The sequence below is a fragment of the Pygocentrus nattereri genome, chromosome 27, assembly GCF_015220715.1.
Source record: "Pygocentrus nattereri isolate fPygNat1 chromosome 27, fPygNat1.pri, whole genome shotgun sequence".
Classification (NCBI taxonomy): Eukaryota; Metazoa; Chordata; class Actinopteri; order Characiformes; family Serrasalmidae; genus Pygocentrus; species Pygocentrus nattereri.
The window spans coordinates 21,028,132-21,045,090 of record NC_051237.1 but is presented as its reverse complement, the minus strand read 5'-3'; the positions used below and the strand labels follow the sequence as shown (position 1 = coordinate 21,045,090).

Here is a 16,959-nt window from a genome sequence, read left to right as displayed (position 1 = left end):
ACAGCCCATTCTAAAAAACAGGCCTTAGTCTGTCTTAGGTCTCGCTTTGCAGTGATAACAGCCTCCACTCTTCTAGGAAGGCTTTCCACAAGATTCTGCTGTGTGTCTGTGGAAATGTGTATCCATTCATCCATCAGACTGCCAGGCAGTGAAGCGTGATTTATCACATCAGAGAACACAATTCCACTGCTCCCAAGCCCAGTCATCATTTGGCATTTCACATCGTGGTCTTAAGCTTGTGTGCAGATACTCGGCCATGGAAACCCATTTCATAAAGCTCCTGATGCACAATTCATTGTGCTGATGTTGCTTCCAGAGGCAGTAAGTGATGCAACAGAATGATTTTTACATGGTACATGCTTCAGCTGTCTGCGTGGTCTCCCATACCATGACTGAAATTCTGTTGCTTCTTGAGACTTCTATTTCACAGAAATAGCACTTACAGTTGACCAGGGCAGCTCTAGCAGAGCAGAAATATCATGAACAGACTTGATGAAAAGGCAGCATGCTATGACAGAGCAACTCAGCTCTTTAGTATGACTCATTGTACTGCCAGAGTTTGTCTACAAAGACTACATGACTATGAGATTAAATTTGTACATCTGTTAGCAATGGTGTGGCTGATACACCTGAACAATAATTTAATGAATAACAATAATAATGAATAATTAATTAAGAGGAATGTTCACATACTTTTGGCCATTGAGCGCAGATAGATACACAGCAAAAATGGAATCTTGTCAAGTGACATGATCTTAAATCTAGTCGATCTAATTTTTCCCATTTTGAGAGGGTTGTGCACTTATCATAAGATCATTTAGCTTATTTTTTGACACTTTTCACTTGTTGTAAGTAATTTTATCAAATAAAATTATTTCACTAAACTGGCAGATAATTCTGCTTGTTTCAAGCAATCATATCTGCCAAAATAGCAAGATCATTTTACTTAATAAAATTACTCAAAACAAGTAACAAATGTATAGAATGAATGTAGATGGTATTAATTAAGCTTACAACAATCTCAAGAAGAGAAGTATTTGATTTATTCAGTATATTTAAGATAATTTGACTCGACAAGATGCCATGTTTTGCAGAGTGGATAGATAGACAGATAGACAGACAGATAGTGTTTCAGATAGATAGATGGCACCAGGCGCCTGTTGCAGCTTCTGTCAATTGCTCCTGAAAAAAATCTGCAGGCATCTTTCACGAGCCTTAATAATCAATAGGCCAAAAATAATGAGCTTCATTAACCCTTTAATGTCGTCTACTCCTCTCTGTTAATCGTGTGATTTCTCAGTGCTGTTACTGTATTCATTTGACATGTAAAGAATATGATCTAACAAAGCTATATAATGTAAATAATCTGTAGATTTTCTCCGTTTATCTCACAAACTACCATTATGAAAAAGGCATGAACAGGAATGTACATTTCATATCAGGTGTATTTCCTAAAGAATCATTATTGACACGGTGTGAGGCTCTTGTTAGGGCTCTAAAGTCTTCTAGTCCTATGGACCTTCACTACAGAAGAGTCCAGGAATCAGCCTTAAACCTGTGCGATTAGGGCTGGTGTTGCATTCACTTTTGCTCGAGGATAACATGAAAGCCTCGGCTCCCAGAACGGCATTTTTATTCCACTTACCGATCGAACCTACGTTTTAAATGAGACCACTCTGATGAAATCACAGTGCACCCAGCAAAAAACCCAGCCTCATGCATCTTTTATTGCAGTAGACAGATTCTATATGCTGATATGTTTTAATATACGCAGTGTGGACGTGCACATGCCATAACGTCTCTGATGGCAGATTTAAAGAAATTCGATAGGGTTAACAGTTTCTGCTTTAGTATATAAGCAGTGCAAGTCTGACTTCACACCTACAGTGTGCGGAGGAGAGCAGCGCATCTATTTATGCCCTGACTGGAAATCTACATCCATCTAAGTAACCATTTCAGGTTTACGTAAACAGCTCAAACTGTGCAGATCTGTGTGTGTGTGTGTGTGTGTCCTGCAGAGTGTCTCTGTGTACTCATCCCGTGTCCTCTGGGCCACTGTGCTCTCACTGCTCAATACTTCTCCCTGACCTTGATGGTGGAATCGGGACAGTACGTTACCATGGCAACCAAGCCCCATAATGGTTGCTACGGTGATGGGAGAAGGAGGCAGCGATGCAGCGGTTGTCAGGGGCGACCAGAGAAAGAGAGACAGAAAGAGAGGGAGAGAAACTCAGGGGCAGGGGGGCAGTGAGAGAAGTGAAGAGTATGGCTAAAAGAGAAATGAGAGGAAGAAAAAAGAAGAGAAAGAAGGAAGTATGCAGAGAGGTGTGCAGTACATTCCTCTAAAGGAGGCTGATTTTCAGGAGACGGCAGAGAAGAGCAGACTTCACTTTGAACAGAGAGAGTGACAGAAGGGAAGAGAGAGAGAGAGGGAGAGAGTATGAAATAAACAATAAATAAATAAAAAGTTAAATAACAGCTATACAGAGAGTGAGGGTGCAAAAGACAGAGATAGAGGGCGAAGTATCAACATTCCTCTGACCACACAGCCTGGTTTTAGGAGAGAGAGAGAGCAAAAGAGAGTGAAAGAGTGAGAAAGGTGAAAAGGAAAAGAGTTGAATAGAGGGAGAAGGGAAGAGAGAGAAAGAGGAAAAGAAAAAGAGTGTGAAAACAAATGGGACAGAGAGAGCTAGAAGGGGTAGATAGAGAGGTAGAAAGAGAGAGGGAAAGGAAAAGAGAGATTAAGAGAGAGGGCAAGAGTGGGAGAGAGGAAAAGAGAGAGAAGAAAGGGCAAGAGCAAGCGCAAAAGAGAGGGAGAAAAAACAGAGAGAACAAGAGTGAGAGAATGCAAAGGAAAAGAGGGAGAGAGGAAGAAAGAGCAGAAAAAATAGAGATGAAAAGAGAGAGGGAGAAGAAAGAAAAAGACACAGAAGATAAAAAAGGGAGAGAAGGATAAAGGGAGAGGAATAAACAAAGAGAAAATGAAAGGGAAAGAGAGAACAAGAGCGAGGGAAAAGGGAAGGGAAAGAGAGTGAGAGGAAAAGAGAGAGTGAGAAAGAGAAAGATATAGAAGACAGAGAGAGAAAAAAGAGAAAGAGGAAAGGAAAGGGTGAGAGCAAGGGGAAAAGAGGGAGGAAAAGAGAGAGAGAAAATGAGAAAGATATAGAAGACAGAGCGAGAGAGAGACCAAGAGTGACAGAGGGTGAAATGAAAAGAGAGAGAGGGAGAAAGAAAGGAAAAGAGAGAAACTGAAAAGGAGAGTGAGTGAGGGGAAAAGAGAGCAAAAAAGAGAGATGAAAAGAGAGAAATGGAGAAGGAAAGAGAGTGAGAGGAAAAGAGAGAGAAAGAGGAAAAAAGAAAGATAAAAGAATAGAGAGAGACATAAAAGAGCGAGAGGGGGAAAGTGTGAGAGCGACAGGGTACTCCAATCAACAGTTGTTCAATCAGAATCAGGGGTGAGAGAGAGTGAGAGAGAGAGAGAGTGAGAGAGAGAGAGAGAGAGAGAGAGAGAGAAAGTAGGAGCATTAGAGGGGTCACAGCAAATCAAGCGCTGCGATCGGTCAGCATGTGGCGTCCGTTCTGGAGCAAAGTCACGCTCCCCTTCAAGGATCCCTCGTTCTGCCGTGTGTTTATGTTTATTTTTAGCTCCGCTGTGCCGTCTCCTAGAGCAGCAGCAGTCAGGAGGACAGGGCTGGTCACTGCGTTACAGGGTCACTACGGCAACTTTACAACCTGCCAGAGCGTACGACGGCCTGGGATAAGCTTGTGTGTCTCCATGGTGACGGAGGGCATGTGTCTGCTGTTCCCAAACAGCACAGACTGTCCCCACCACACTCAGACACTAACCTTGGCACATGCTCTGCATGCACGGCCGTTGCTTTCTCCTCATCGTCCACTCTGGACAAGACACTGGGACTCACACAGTCTGGTGGAGGTCTAAGATCACTGTAATTCTGATGCCCTCTATGCAAGCACCGCTGCCAGCCGGTGTTACAGGTGGAGAGGATGACGTGGGGTTTCACATCAGCCTGACAACAGCTCCATTCTGTTCAGGTCAACTCAATGAAATGATCTAATGCTCTGCCCACAAATGAACTCTGTCATGTCCACTGAGAGGACGATCTTTACAGGTAGCTGATAAAAATCCCATTTAGCCGTATAAACTTTGGTTGAGGTTTAAATTTGCTACATAATTTTGAGTTTTTAGTTTAACCCTTTAAAATCTCAGGCTTATTACATACTAAGGCTTATTATTCAGTAATTACAAAGACCTCGGGGCAAACTGAGCTGTTCTTAGGTTACAGAAGTGTGTAATAAAACTGCGTCCGTCTGCAGGCCCTGGTCATTTTAAGGGCTTAAAATGTTACATTACTTTTTTGCCAAATATGAATTTTGCTGCTGTAGGAAAAACCTCCTGTCTCTATTTTTGACATTTTTCAGTTTTTGACAGTGTTTGAAAATGTCTGTTTCGGTACACATTGTGTGTAAATTTCATGATGAATTGACCATGAGAAACAACCCAAAATGACTTGGAATGAAGTCTTGTTGCACTGACTTACATTAAAGGTAAGAAAGGTTTTTTCCCTTCCTTGTAAACTTTTGGAGATACGAGGTTTTGTTCTGATAGCAGCAATTTGTTCTTAATGGCCTACCTGATTAAATTAACATGAACATTATTGCAACAAATAAATAAATACAAAAACAGACTACAGAGCTGCGCTGTGTTATTGTAGCTTATCAAAACTAGGCGGATTGGGGAAATGAGGACGAATTTATTACCATTCGTGACCAATAGATAGATAGTAAGATAGATAGATAGATAGATAGATAGATAGATAGATAGATAGATAGATACACTAACCCATTCCACTCTAACACACACAAAATAAACATGCTGAAACTGAAAAATGATTATTGTGTCATCTCATTTCTCATTTCTTCACATGAGATTCAGCCAGCACTCTGTAAAGCTTGTCTGACAGTTCTCAGAACAGTTGCTATGGACGAATGCATTTGTGGCCGAAGCATAGAAAGATGAAATGCATTCTTTAGTAGCTGCTACTGTTGCTAGGTTGGACAAGCTTTTCTGAATTCTGGCCAACTCTGGTGAGTTCAACAGTAGCCAGAGGCATCATGAGGGTGGATGGCACACTCAGCTGGTGGTCTAGCAGGTCCAGAGAGCAAGAGGAACCAACACAGAAGCACCATCTCAGGATCCTGCATCAGCAGATTGCATTGATTCCCGGTGGGAAAGTGGAATAAACAAATGCAGCATCCGTGCGGTCCCATCCAGGAGCTTCCAGGAGGGTTTGTGAAAATCACAATAAGCGCTGTTCGTGACGGTGGTTGCCCACAGTTTCTATGAAACTCAACGGTTCGGTGGATTTTTAAAAAAGCACATTTTAAAAGCTCAGAGGCACAAATTTATCATATCCAGGGAGAACTTGTGGAGCACAAATGGCTGCATAATCAACACCGTGATGTGACACTGCACATCATCAGTCACACATCCACACAAGCACAAGCATTACTGACTAGCCATCAATTAACACAGTTAAAGAAAAGAATAATCTTAATGTGCAGTTGTCAGTGGTTTCATCCTGTGTATTTCCAGCCCAATGAAGCATGTTTAGCTGTGTTGTTTAGCAGAAACACTACTTTCTTGGCCCTCCTCGTCCTGCATCCTGACAACTGCTTCTGTTACCACATTTCACTACCCTGAGTATTTGACAGCTGCCCACTTGCGATCTCTTTGTCCGATCTATAGTATTAAGATTAGTGCCGTTCTAGGCATGTTTTAATGGCTTGAGCATCAGCTATATGGGTCATTCTCCATCTGGAGTGGGAATTCAGGTCTATATATTTTTTTTAAATCTATTTCTTTCATCCTAAAACTAAATAATCTTAATATTTCCATGAACCTCTCCTATTATCATATATGCAAAAAGGAGAGTTTAATTCCAAACATATTTTACAGTCACTGGTGTCGTATAAATGTGGTGTAACACCAGTGACGATGACTCCAGTGACATTCTGGTTAAAACTGAGGATTTTGTAAATTGGCTGACTGATCAGGTCGGGTGACCTTGTGCAACTATTTAAAATCAGTAATAAAAAGGATTTTTGGCATTATTTTGACAAAATTTGAATTACAGTCATTAAAGCACATAAGACCAGTGACATATAGAAGTTATGTGCTGCCTGATAAATAAAATTATTGATAAATTAATTAAATAGAGTGAGGGAGTGAGACTCGACTTCTCATATTTTGAGATCCTCTCTGATGAGCGACGTCCCACAGAAGCAGTTTAATAAGAGCTGAAAATACTGTGTTAAAGTGTAACATAAGAGTCCTGATGACACCAGTGACTAAAATCTGTGAATTTTTTAAAAATAAAATGCATAATTTCTAAATGTAGTTTATTATTAATGATACAAAAAGTAAACATGCATCTGTTTTATACACATTCCCAAGTTAAACCTCTTAAAATATTGTTATATAGTAAAAATGGTTTCTCAAATGTTGAAAATGAGAGTTTTACAATGCAGAGTGACTATGAAACAGGATAAAAAAAAGAAAAATCAGAGAAATGATTTAATATCAGGTCAGCTGTGCAAAGGTAAATACTGACTTTTGGAGCTGTGCCTCATATTTTAAGCACCTTTTTAAGCCCTGCAACCTTTGTGACACGGTTTCCCACTCCAAATGAACAATGACGTACATTATGCTGGATCTGCTTTGTTTCTTTATTGTGCCCCTCATACTACTGCCATAGAGGTCCCAATAACAGACACTATACGCAACCTTTGTCAGTGAGGCACAGAGGTTTGCAGAATAAAATGAAAATATCAGCCTGGATATTGGAGACAGAGGGTGTATTAGTGAGTTAGTCCAATGGTTCCCACTCCTAGTCCTGCGGTATCCATATTCTGCATATTATAGTGTTTTCTCCACACACCTGATCCAACTAATCATACCATTAATAAGCCATTCTTGAGCTGAAGTGGGGATATTGCGTACACCATGGGAAAGCTGATGGCACACATCAGATGCGATGTGGCATGCAGGTTAATCTGGAACCACTCCACCATGCTTGTTATTTCACACTGGACGCACACGTCTCGAAGCAATAGCGGTTGCCATTTGTGTTGAGTTTTCACGTAATATAAACATCGGTATTGTCAGTTTATTACTCATATAAACTTTATGTAGATGACAGAGATCAACAATAAAATTTTGACTATCTGCCTTGATTGTTGCTGGCCTTCTCACCAGGTGATGTAGCACTACATTAAGAGAATGTAAGAGATACCGACATTAACCTACTTAAGGTATTTCAAAGAGATAAAACTAGATTCGTTGATTTGTTTATTAGCCCTGACTGTATATTATACCATAGACATTGCATTTCTTCACTGTTCTTGCATAAAAAAACTGGCGTGCATGTCAGAAATAGGCCCAAAGTGTATTTTTGCGCTTCACGCATGCATCACGGTTACCCTGCCTGGTGTGAAATGGGCTTTAGAGTAATGCCCTACAGTAGCAAGTGGTGCAAGTCACAGCATTACAACATTAAATACATATCCTCTAATAGGCTTGTAACATTACCCATTGGTTTTCATTGTTTAATCTGAATTCCAACTAATGATTATCCTCACTTTGTGTCTTTATTCACTTTCCTCATAACTATTACTCATTTCGTTGTGTTACTGTTTTGCTACTCACTGTCAACCAGAGGAGGATGAATTGTCTTTTGAGCCTCAGGTTCTCTCAGTGTTTCACCCTCTTGCTCTTAGGGAGTTTTTTCTTGCCACTGAAAACATCGTAATATATAAAGGAGCACGCTGGTTATAAGACTTGCAATTGGACGACTTTGAAGTCTTTGTGCTCCATGGTCAAATAACAATTTAGCACAAAATACACCCATGAACACAGCTCTGACTATGTTGAAGTGTGTCTATGGTAAATCAGTCTACTAAGAGGTGGATGTATGCCAGCAGTGTCCAGTCTTATCTGTAAATGGCCAGCTGCAAGTTTTCATTCCAAACAAGCTGTGGAACACCTGATTCTACCTGTTTAATCAGTTGGTCTCGGTCTTCAACAACAGATCAGATGTTCTCCTGCTTTGCTGGACTGAAAACCTGCAGCCACACTGGCCCACACTGGACATCCCTGATATACACCATATGCCTGTTTAAATGCACCACTACGCTACAGGCAACGAGCATTACACAAAGCAAAATACAAATACATTTTAGCTTAATTTAAAAGCTGCTAATAATTTTTCTAAATGTCTGCATATTTTCTGCATATTTCAATTACAGAGATTGAAAAAAGTAAAGAAAGTAATTCCGAGTGGTTTGATGTGAAATAGTTCACTGTAGAGAAACCTACCAACTCTGATTTCTTTTCAGTGTTGGGTGATAAAAACCAGGATTTGCAATGTCTACACAAATACAGCCATTGTAAATATTCACTGCAGATATTTTATAGATGCTCAGTCTGTCTAACTAACTTTTAACTGAATAGCTATTAAATGCAACTGAACTTAAAGTTGCATGTGAAAGATTCTATTAAATCTGTCCCTAATCCTAAACCTAACCCTAACCATAATGTTGTTGATAATCAATTGAGTATCACCAGAAAGTCTGTTAATAATTTGAGTATCTGTAGATTATCTGTAGCAGACCATCAAAATAAAGTGTGACCCTGAGTTTTTATATGTAATGTTGATGATGGTAAAATAGTGATGAATCTAGAAAAACAAAAGTTTTCTTTGGGAACTATTTTGTCAATGCCCTGTATGTATTTTAAAAACAACACTGGCTGTGTTTACATGCAAAGAATTTTGCCAATCCAATTGAATACATTCTGATTTTAGATTAAGACTGAGGCGTTAATGCTCACTCTACTCAACAATCTGATGGAAAATCTTCATTTACATGCTCGCTACAAATAATCCGATCCAAAATGATGCGCAAGCATGGAGAACCACTTAGAGTAAATGAGCATTTCACGCCAAACTACTCTGAATGACTTCTTAACCATTTAATTATGCAGAAATGTAGCAAAATTGGTGGAATTCCCCCCATTAACTGAATTGAACTTACCTAGCTAGCAATGTTAAGCAGCTAAGGTCAGTGAACTTTCAGATTAGACTAATCAATCGGATGTTTAGTCTTGAAAAGAGCAAGAAAGCACTAAAATGCGTAGGGCAGGAAGGTTCCAGAATTAGGCATGGAAACCCCTGGACTAGTCAACAACTCGTCCACACAGAGACTAAATGGATGACAAAACCGGTCTGGAGAGCGTGAGTCACCACTGCTGGCATCGACTGGCCTGTTCATACTCACACAGTCCACAGCAGGAAGCAGAGGAGTCTCTAAACACCTGTCTGGGTCTGTTCTGGTTTGTTTTGTTCCAGTTGTCATGTGGCATCTTCTCCACACCGTCCCTGAGACTGAGCTTAAACCGGTCATGAAATTTGATTTGAAAATTAAATGAAACCATCACTCATGCTATATGGGGCACATTTTTATTAGTGTGCTTGCTCAATTTATGCTTTGGAATTACCTAGTGGCAGTTTTCTAATGCCATTCATTTTTCTTTTCTTTTTTTTTATACCCGTGCAGTGAGGTAGCGCTCTCTGGAGCGGCACTGTTCTCACGGACAGAATGCTAAATAGAATTTGACTGACTGATTGATTAAGCGCCTCCAGCAGCCGAGCCTGCGGTGGATCCAGGTTTTATGGGTCTGTGTCCGTGGCTCTGGATGTGACCGTAAGAGACGGAGAGTAATAAAGGCAGGGCAAAGTGAAAGCAACAGTGCTTCAGAAAAAGAAAAGAAAGATGGATGGATGGGGAGACAGAGAAAAAAAGAGGCAGAGGAAAGAAGAAAGCATGGTGGGCAGCCATAAACAGGAGAGTGTGTGAAATATAAGAAAGCTCACTTCAGTGAGTCTTACCTATCCACTTGTCGTTACCGTACCAGGAGAGATTGCCTTTGGTCATATCATAATATCCAATCTTCTTATAGCTCCCCCCTAAAGAGAGAGAGAGAGAAAGAGAGTAAATAAGAGAGACAGATAAATAGAGAGAAATAGAGAATCTAAATTAGATTGAGAGAATAAGAGAAAATGGAGAGAGAGAGAGAGAGAGAGAGAGACAGACAGACAGAGAGATAATAGGAAAGGAAAGACTGAAAGAGAGAGAGAATAAAAGAAAATAGGGAAGGAGAGAATAAGACAGAGAGAGAATAAGAAAAAACTGGGGGGGGGGGCAATGAGAAAGCACAACAGAGAGAGAGAGACAGAGCGAGAGAGAGAGAGAGCGAGAGAGAGAGAGAGAGAGAGAGAGAGCGAGAGAGAATATCAAGAGAGGGGGAGAAAAAAACAAATGAAGAGAGCGAAAGGTTACGGTTAAAATGATGGAGACATAAAAAGAAAGTGAGCAAAAATGGATGGAGAGATGAAGAGATTGAAAGGAATAGAAATAAACATACAGAGAGAAGGTAGAAAGAAAGAGAAATGAGAGACATACAGAGAGAAAAAGGGAAAGAATGAGGGAGTGAGGAAAGACAGACATTAAAAAGAAAGATGGAGAGAGAGAGAAAGTCAGAGAAAGAGGTGTACAGAAAGAGAAAATTGAGAAAGATGAAAGAAAGAAACACGATAGAAAGAAATTAGGGAGAGGGAGAGAGAGAGAGTGAGTGCGACTGAGAGAGAGTAAGACAGAAAGAGAAAGAGAGTGAGAAAGAGTAAGAGAGTAATACAGAGAGATAGAGAGAGAGTAAGACAGAGAGAGAGAGTGAGAGAGAGTAATACAGAGAGATAGAGAGAGAGTAAGACAGAGAGAGAGTGAGAGAGAGTAAGACAGAGAGATAGAGAGAGAGTAAGACAGAGAGAGAGAGTGAGAGAGAGTAATACAGAGAGATAGAGAGAGAGTAAGACAGAGAGAGAGTGAGAGAGAGTAATACAGAGAGATAGAGAGAGTAAGACAGAGAGAGAGAGTGAGAGAGAGTAATACAGAGAGATAGAGAGAGAGTAAGACAGAGAGAGAGTGAGAGAGAGTAATACAGAGAGATAGAGAGAAAGACAGAGAGAGAGTGAGAGAGAGTAATACAGAGAGATAGAGAGAGAGTAAGACAGAGAGAGAGTGAGAGAGAGTAATACAGAGAGATAGAGAGAGAGTAAGACAGAGAGAGAGTGAGAGAGAGTAATACAGAGAGGTAGAGAGAGAGTAAGACAGAGAGAGAGAGAGAGTAATACAGAGAGGTAGAGAGAGAGTAAGACAGAGAGAGAGTGAGAGAGAGTAATACAGAGAGGTAGAGAGAGAGTAAGACAGCGAGAGAGTGAGAGAGAGTAATACAGAGAGATAGAGAGAGAGTAAGACAGAGAGAGAGAGAGAAAAAGAGTAAGACAGAGAGATAGACATAGACAGAGAGAGAGAAAGACAGAGAGAGTAAGACAAAGATTGAGAGACAGAGAAAGAGAGAAAGACAGAGACAGAGTAATACAGAGAGATAGAGAGAGAGTAAGACAGAGAGAGAGAGTAATACAGAGAGATAGAGAGAGAGTAAGACAGAGAGAGAGTGAGAGAGAGTAATACAGAGAGATAGAGGGAGAGTGAGAGAGAGAGTAAGACAGAGAGAGAGTGAGAGAGAGTAATACAGAGAGAAAGAGAGAGAGTAAGACAGCGAGAGAGTGAGAGAGAGTAATACAGAGAGATAGAGAGAGTAAGACAGAGAGAGAGTGAGAGTAATACAGAGAGATAGAGAGAGAGTAAGATAGAGAGAGTAATACAGAGAGATAGAGAGTAAGATAGAGAGAGAGTGAGAGCGAGTAATACAGAGAGCTAGAGAGAGTAATACAGAGAGAGAGAGAGAGAGAGAGAAAGACAGAGAGTAAGACAAAGACTGAGAGACAGAGAGAGACAGAGAGAAAGAGTAAGACAGAGAGAGAGTGAGAGAGAGAGTAATACAGAGAGATAGACATAGACAGAGAGAGAGAAAGACAGAGAGAGTAAGACAAAGATTGAGAGACAGAGAAAGAGATAAAGACAGAGACAGAGTAATACAGAGAGATAGAGAGAGAGTAAGACAGAGAGAGAGAGAGTAATACAGAGAGAGTGTGAGAGTAAGAGAGAGTAATACAGAGAGACAGACCGAGACAAACAGAGAGAAAAAGACACAGAGAGAGAGACAGAGACAGAGAGACAGAGAGAGAGACAGAGAGACAGAGAGAGAGAGACAGAGAGAGAGAGAGAGAGAGAGAGAGAGAGAGAGAGAGAGAGAGAGAGAGAGAGAGAGACAGAGACAGAGAGAGAGAGAGAGTCAGAGAGAGAGAGAGAGAGACAGAGAGAGAGAGAGAGAGACAGAGAGAGAGAGAGACAGAGAGAGAGAGAGAGTCAGAGAGAGAGAGAGACAGAGAGAGAGAGAGAGAGAGAGACAGAGAGAGAGAGACAGAGAGAGAGAGAGACAGAGAGAGAGAGAGAGAGAGAGACAGAGAGAGAGAGAGACAGAGAGGTGTCCGTCCTATTACAGAACATTTGAGATCAATATTGTCCGACAGCTCAGAAATTATACAGCTTTCTTAATGAAAACACTTCGTTGTATCTTTAGACACATTCAGCAGCCTCAGAGCAGACGCCATCATCAATCCTCCCAGCTCCCGCATCAACCGCGCTCACACCGCGCTGCACACCGTGCTGCACACTGCGCCGCACACGCTGCTTTTGCCCTAACTCAGCTTCAGATGCAGTAACTCAGTAAAACGCTGGAGCAGCGCCGCTGCGGAGCGAGAGAGAGGCTGACGGAGAAATACGTCTTCGTTTGGTATAATCAGACTTAAACTAAGGACATCACTCAACAGGCACAAACACCACCACACACACACACGCTCAGTTACACACGCTTACGGGCATGGGGGTCTTTACAGGGCTCCGGGGGCCTCCGCCCCCACACACAACAAGAAATTAGCTTAAGTGAGAACCATTATAATTATCAGGTGATCATTACGCATAATTACTACACTCAGCTTCAGCCTCAGATTCCCCCAGGGAGATCTGTCTGAGAGAGAGAGAGAGAGAGAGAGAGAGAGAGAGAGGGGGGAGGGAGAGAAGAGAGAGGGAGCGAGAGAGAGAGAGAGAGAAAGGGGAGAAGAAGAAGAGACAGAGAAGGAATAAAAGAGATAAAAGGGAGAAGAGAGAGAGAGAGAGCAAGAGACAGAGAGAGAGGGAGAAGAAAAGGATGAGAGAGAGGGGAGAGGGAGAAGAAAAGGATGAGAGAGAGGGGAGGGAGAGAAGAGAGAGGGAGCGAGAGAGAGAGGGGAGAAGAAGAAGAGGGAGACAGAGAGAAGGAATAAAAGAGATAAAAGGGAGAAGAAAGAGAGAGAACAAGAGAGAGAAGGTAGGGAGGTATAGAGGGAGTGAAAGAGGGCGAGAGAGAGAGGGAAGGAAGGAGAGAGAGAGCGAGAGAGAAGGAAAAGGGGAGAAGAGGGAAAGAGAGACTGAGGGAGATAGAGAGAGAGCGAGAGAGACAGTCAGTCATTTTCATTTTTGTGCGTCACTGCCAATAACATAACAGATGTAATGCTTCTCAACCAATCAGACTGTGTCATTGAGACTCACTGCTATACGAAGAGTTCATTCGCAAAAAACAATAAACGCCATCCTTTAAAAAAAGAGTTATTCAAACACACAGCTCATTCTGACCCTAAATAGCTTTGTCACAAAACTTGCTATTGCCCATCGTCAAGGCACTGCAAGTTCACGTTTCACAGCAGGAATAGTGAAACACCAGCGCTGTTCTCGAGTAGAACCTGATAAATGAATCAGCGAATCAGTGCGCAGTATTCGGGTCAGATGACTCAAGGCTGCCGCAAACTCTTTCAGGCAGAATCTCAAACGGATCCCTTCTCCTTGCAAAGTGCAGTACGTAGGCCTTAAAATAACAGCTGCTGCATCTAAACAGAGAACTAGTTTGGATTCAGCCATGTGTGCACAATTCATACTCGACATAAAGCGCAATATTTGTGTGTAAAAGCCAAAATTTCATAACTCACATAGTGCACTACAGAGGGAGCAGGGAGCCATTTGAGATTCAGCCATAGGATTTTCCGAGCTATGATCTTATAGATGTTCAATATTGACCATTAATGGGCTGTTTTGTTACAAATCTCAGCTCTTTATCTACTTCTTTAATGTAGAAGTACTTTAAGTACTTTAAAGAAACGGGTATCCATTATATGGCTTTAACTGGGAAACATGAAATGACTGTTGGATTTATCTGCTTTTGCCAAAAAACTAAATGTAATTGTCACACATCCTTCCGGCTCTGAGAGACACTCCATCTCCTAGAATTGTCTGGGAGATCACATGACTCCTGACCGTCCCTCATGCTCCAATCAGTGTTCACAGTCACTGGAATACTAACTCTGTATACCTGTCTTGTTGTCCTGACCTATGTAGTTTAGTATACAAGCCTGGGCTTTAGCCTAGACTAGCCTAGTTGTGAGGTATTGTGTCTTTCCTGATCTACTGAGCGTTCCTCTGTGTATATTCCTGTGTATGACCATAATTTGCCTGTTTTTTGACGCTGCCTTTTGTATGACCCTTTTTGGACTTCTGTTATATTTGTCTTTTTGTGTTGGACGTCTTTTTTCGATTTGACCTATGCCTGTTAATTGACCATGAACCTGGATTGTGAATCTAACAGTAAAGCCTCTTTTTTCTGCAAGTGTCTGAATTCTTCTGGCACGTTACAGTCATTAAAAAAAATTCCATAAATTCCATTAAAAAAACATGATTCTGGAGATCTGTTTTAGCAAATGAACAATTTCACATGGATCATTCACTAAATTTGTGTTTTTTTAGGGGTGGGCAACTCATTGATAAGCTAAGTTAATGCTGTGGCCTGTACTATGGAAGTACAGTTGAAGTTATTTAAAGATTTTCCTTAGAAAAAGAGAGACAATATGAAGCTTTTAAACTACATCAATAAATTCCAGCTACTGAAATCTTTAGATCCCAGCTTTTTAACAAAAAAAAACCCAACTGAGTTACGACTCCTCATCAAGTTGAATGGGATCTGTGCCAGTGTTCTGTTCAACTTTGCAACAGTTGCTATGAAAGAGCCCATTTGTTGAGCAGGTATGGGTCAATTCTGCTCCTATTAGGCTTGAGTCCAGCGCAATTTAGAGATTTCCCTCCAAACACATCTACTAAGCCTGCTAATTAGCTGATAAGTTGAATCAGGTGTGTTTGCACAGAGAAATCACAGAACTGAGCTGAATCAAAGCCCCCCAAGACCAGAATCGGACCCCTGCTTTAAACAGCTCCAGCCTGGCTGTGTCAGACTGGAATTTTCTGGCCTGTATCTGCAGCTCTGCACTGTGACTCATAAAGCCACGCTCTAGTACAGAGAACTATCAGAGGCCAGCCGTATACTCAGTCGCAGCATCGTCCCATTGTCTGGAGCCATGCCTTGCTCCAATTAGCCTCAAACTAACGACCTATCAAAGACAGCAATCTCCTTTTCTGGAACGGGTACTACAAAGCAGGAGGGTGAAAAAAACACTCTAGGCGAACACAAACTTCCTTTTTAACAGTGCCAAACAAAGAGGCGGGCACACGGGCGATATGGGCACAGCTTGAACAGGAGAACACAGCGGCGCTGATCAAAAAACACTCAAAAACAAGCCTCCGAAACAGCCACAAATGCAAAGATGATCCAATCAGTGTGTCGCAGCAGAAGCTGGAGCATCAACGCACTCAGCACTGCAGGCTGTTCATTAGAGCTGCGCAATATGGATGAAAAATGGGATGTGCAATAAAGCTGTTATTGCAATAAAGATAAAATTATGATTACAATATTTCAGACTAGATTATATGATCCTCACGATCTTGTTCTCTGGTGTTCTGACACTATTTACTTTTTAACATAATAGTGGGCAATGATACTTGACTTTTCACACGCTTTTTCTTGGTACGTTCTACATTTTAGTGGTTCTACTAGAGCATAATTAAATAAGTGTACAGTGTGGGTACTGCCATTTGAGTGGTGCTGTTAAATCCAGATTTCAGTCTTGATAAATCAGAGACATTTCTGTTATTAAGGCCCTTTGCAAAGTGTTTTCTTGGTAATCTACACTCACCTGCCACTTTATTAGGTTCAATTGCTTGTTAACACAAATAGCTAATCAGCCAATCACATGGCTACAACTCAGTGCATTTAGGCATGTAGAGGTGGTCAAGACAACTTGCTGAAGTGCAGACCGAGCATCAGAATGGGGAAGAAAGGGGATTTAAGTGACTTTGAACGTGGCGTGGTTGTTGGTGCCAGACGGGCTGGTCTGAGTATTTCAGAAACTGCTGATCTACTGGGATTTTCACACACAACCATCTCCAGGGTTTAAAGAGAACGGTCCGAAAAAGAGGAAATATCCAGTGAGCGGTCAGTTGTGTGGACGAAAATGCCTTGTTGATGTGAGAGGTCAGAGGAGAATGGGCAGACTGGTTCCAGATGATAGAAAGGCAACAGGAACTCAAATAAGGCCGGTGAGTGTATATCACAATGATGATAAAATAACAGCATACGACGTGCAGCCTTACTGCTAATGTTCTAATGGCCCATAGAAAAAATCTGTATCTCATTAGAACATCTATAACGCCTCCTGACATTGTTACAAATGAGAGGTCAGCTCAACTCAAAATGATATAGGAACTGATTATATGGCTTTTCTTGAGTTGAATCAACTTGAGTTCATACAACTCTCAGACTTTTTGGTTGGGTTAAACGTTGTCTGCATCTCAGGTCAATAAAATGAGCTTCCCCACTAACCAATATTCTTTCTACCACACTATACTGCTAGACATTTTTCCTCTCGGGTATGTATTTATTTATTCACATGTATTGGGACAGTTTTAAAAAAATATTTCAAAAATAAAAAAGATCCATCCACA

General features: G+C 41.2%; 1 protein-coding gene across 4 annotated transcripts in view; it reads right to left on the bottom strand.

Moving 5' to 3' along the window:
• The window catches only part of gabbr1b (gamma-aminobutyric acid (GABA) B receptor, 1b), a 223,113-nt gene that overhangs the window by 35,513 nt on the left and 170,641 nt on the right, over positions 1-16,959 (bottom strand). For all 4 annotated transcript variants that reach the window (XM_037535400.1, XM_037535401.1, XM_037535402.1 and 1 more), the window contains one exon: positions 9,966-10,043. In XM_037535400.1, coding sequence (XP_037391297.1) covers positions 9,966-10,043 — 78 coding nt within the window. The remainder of the gene's footprint in view (positions 1-9,965; positions 10,044-16,959) is intronic.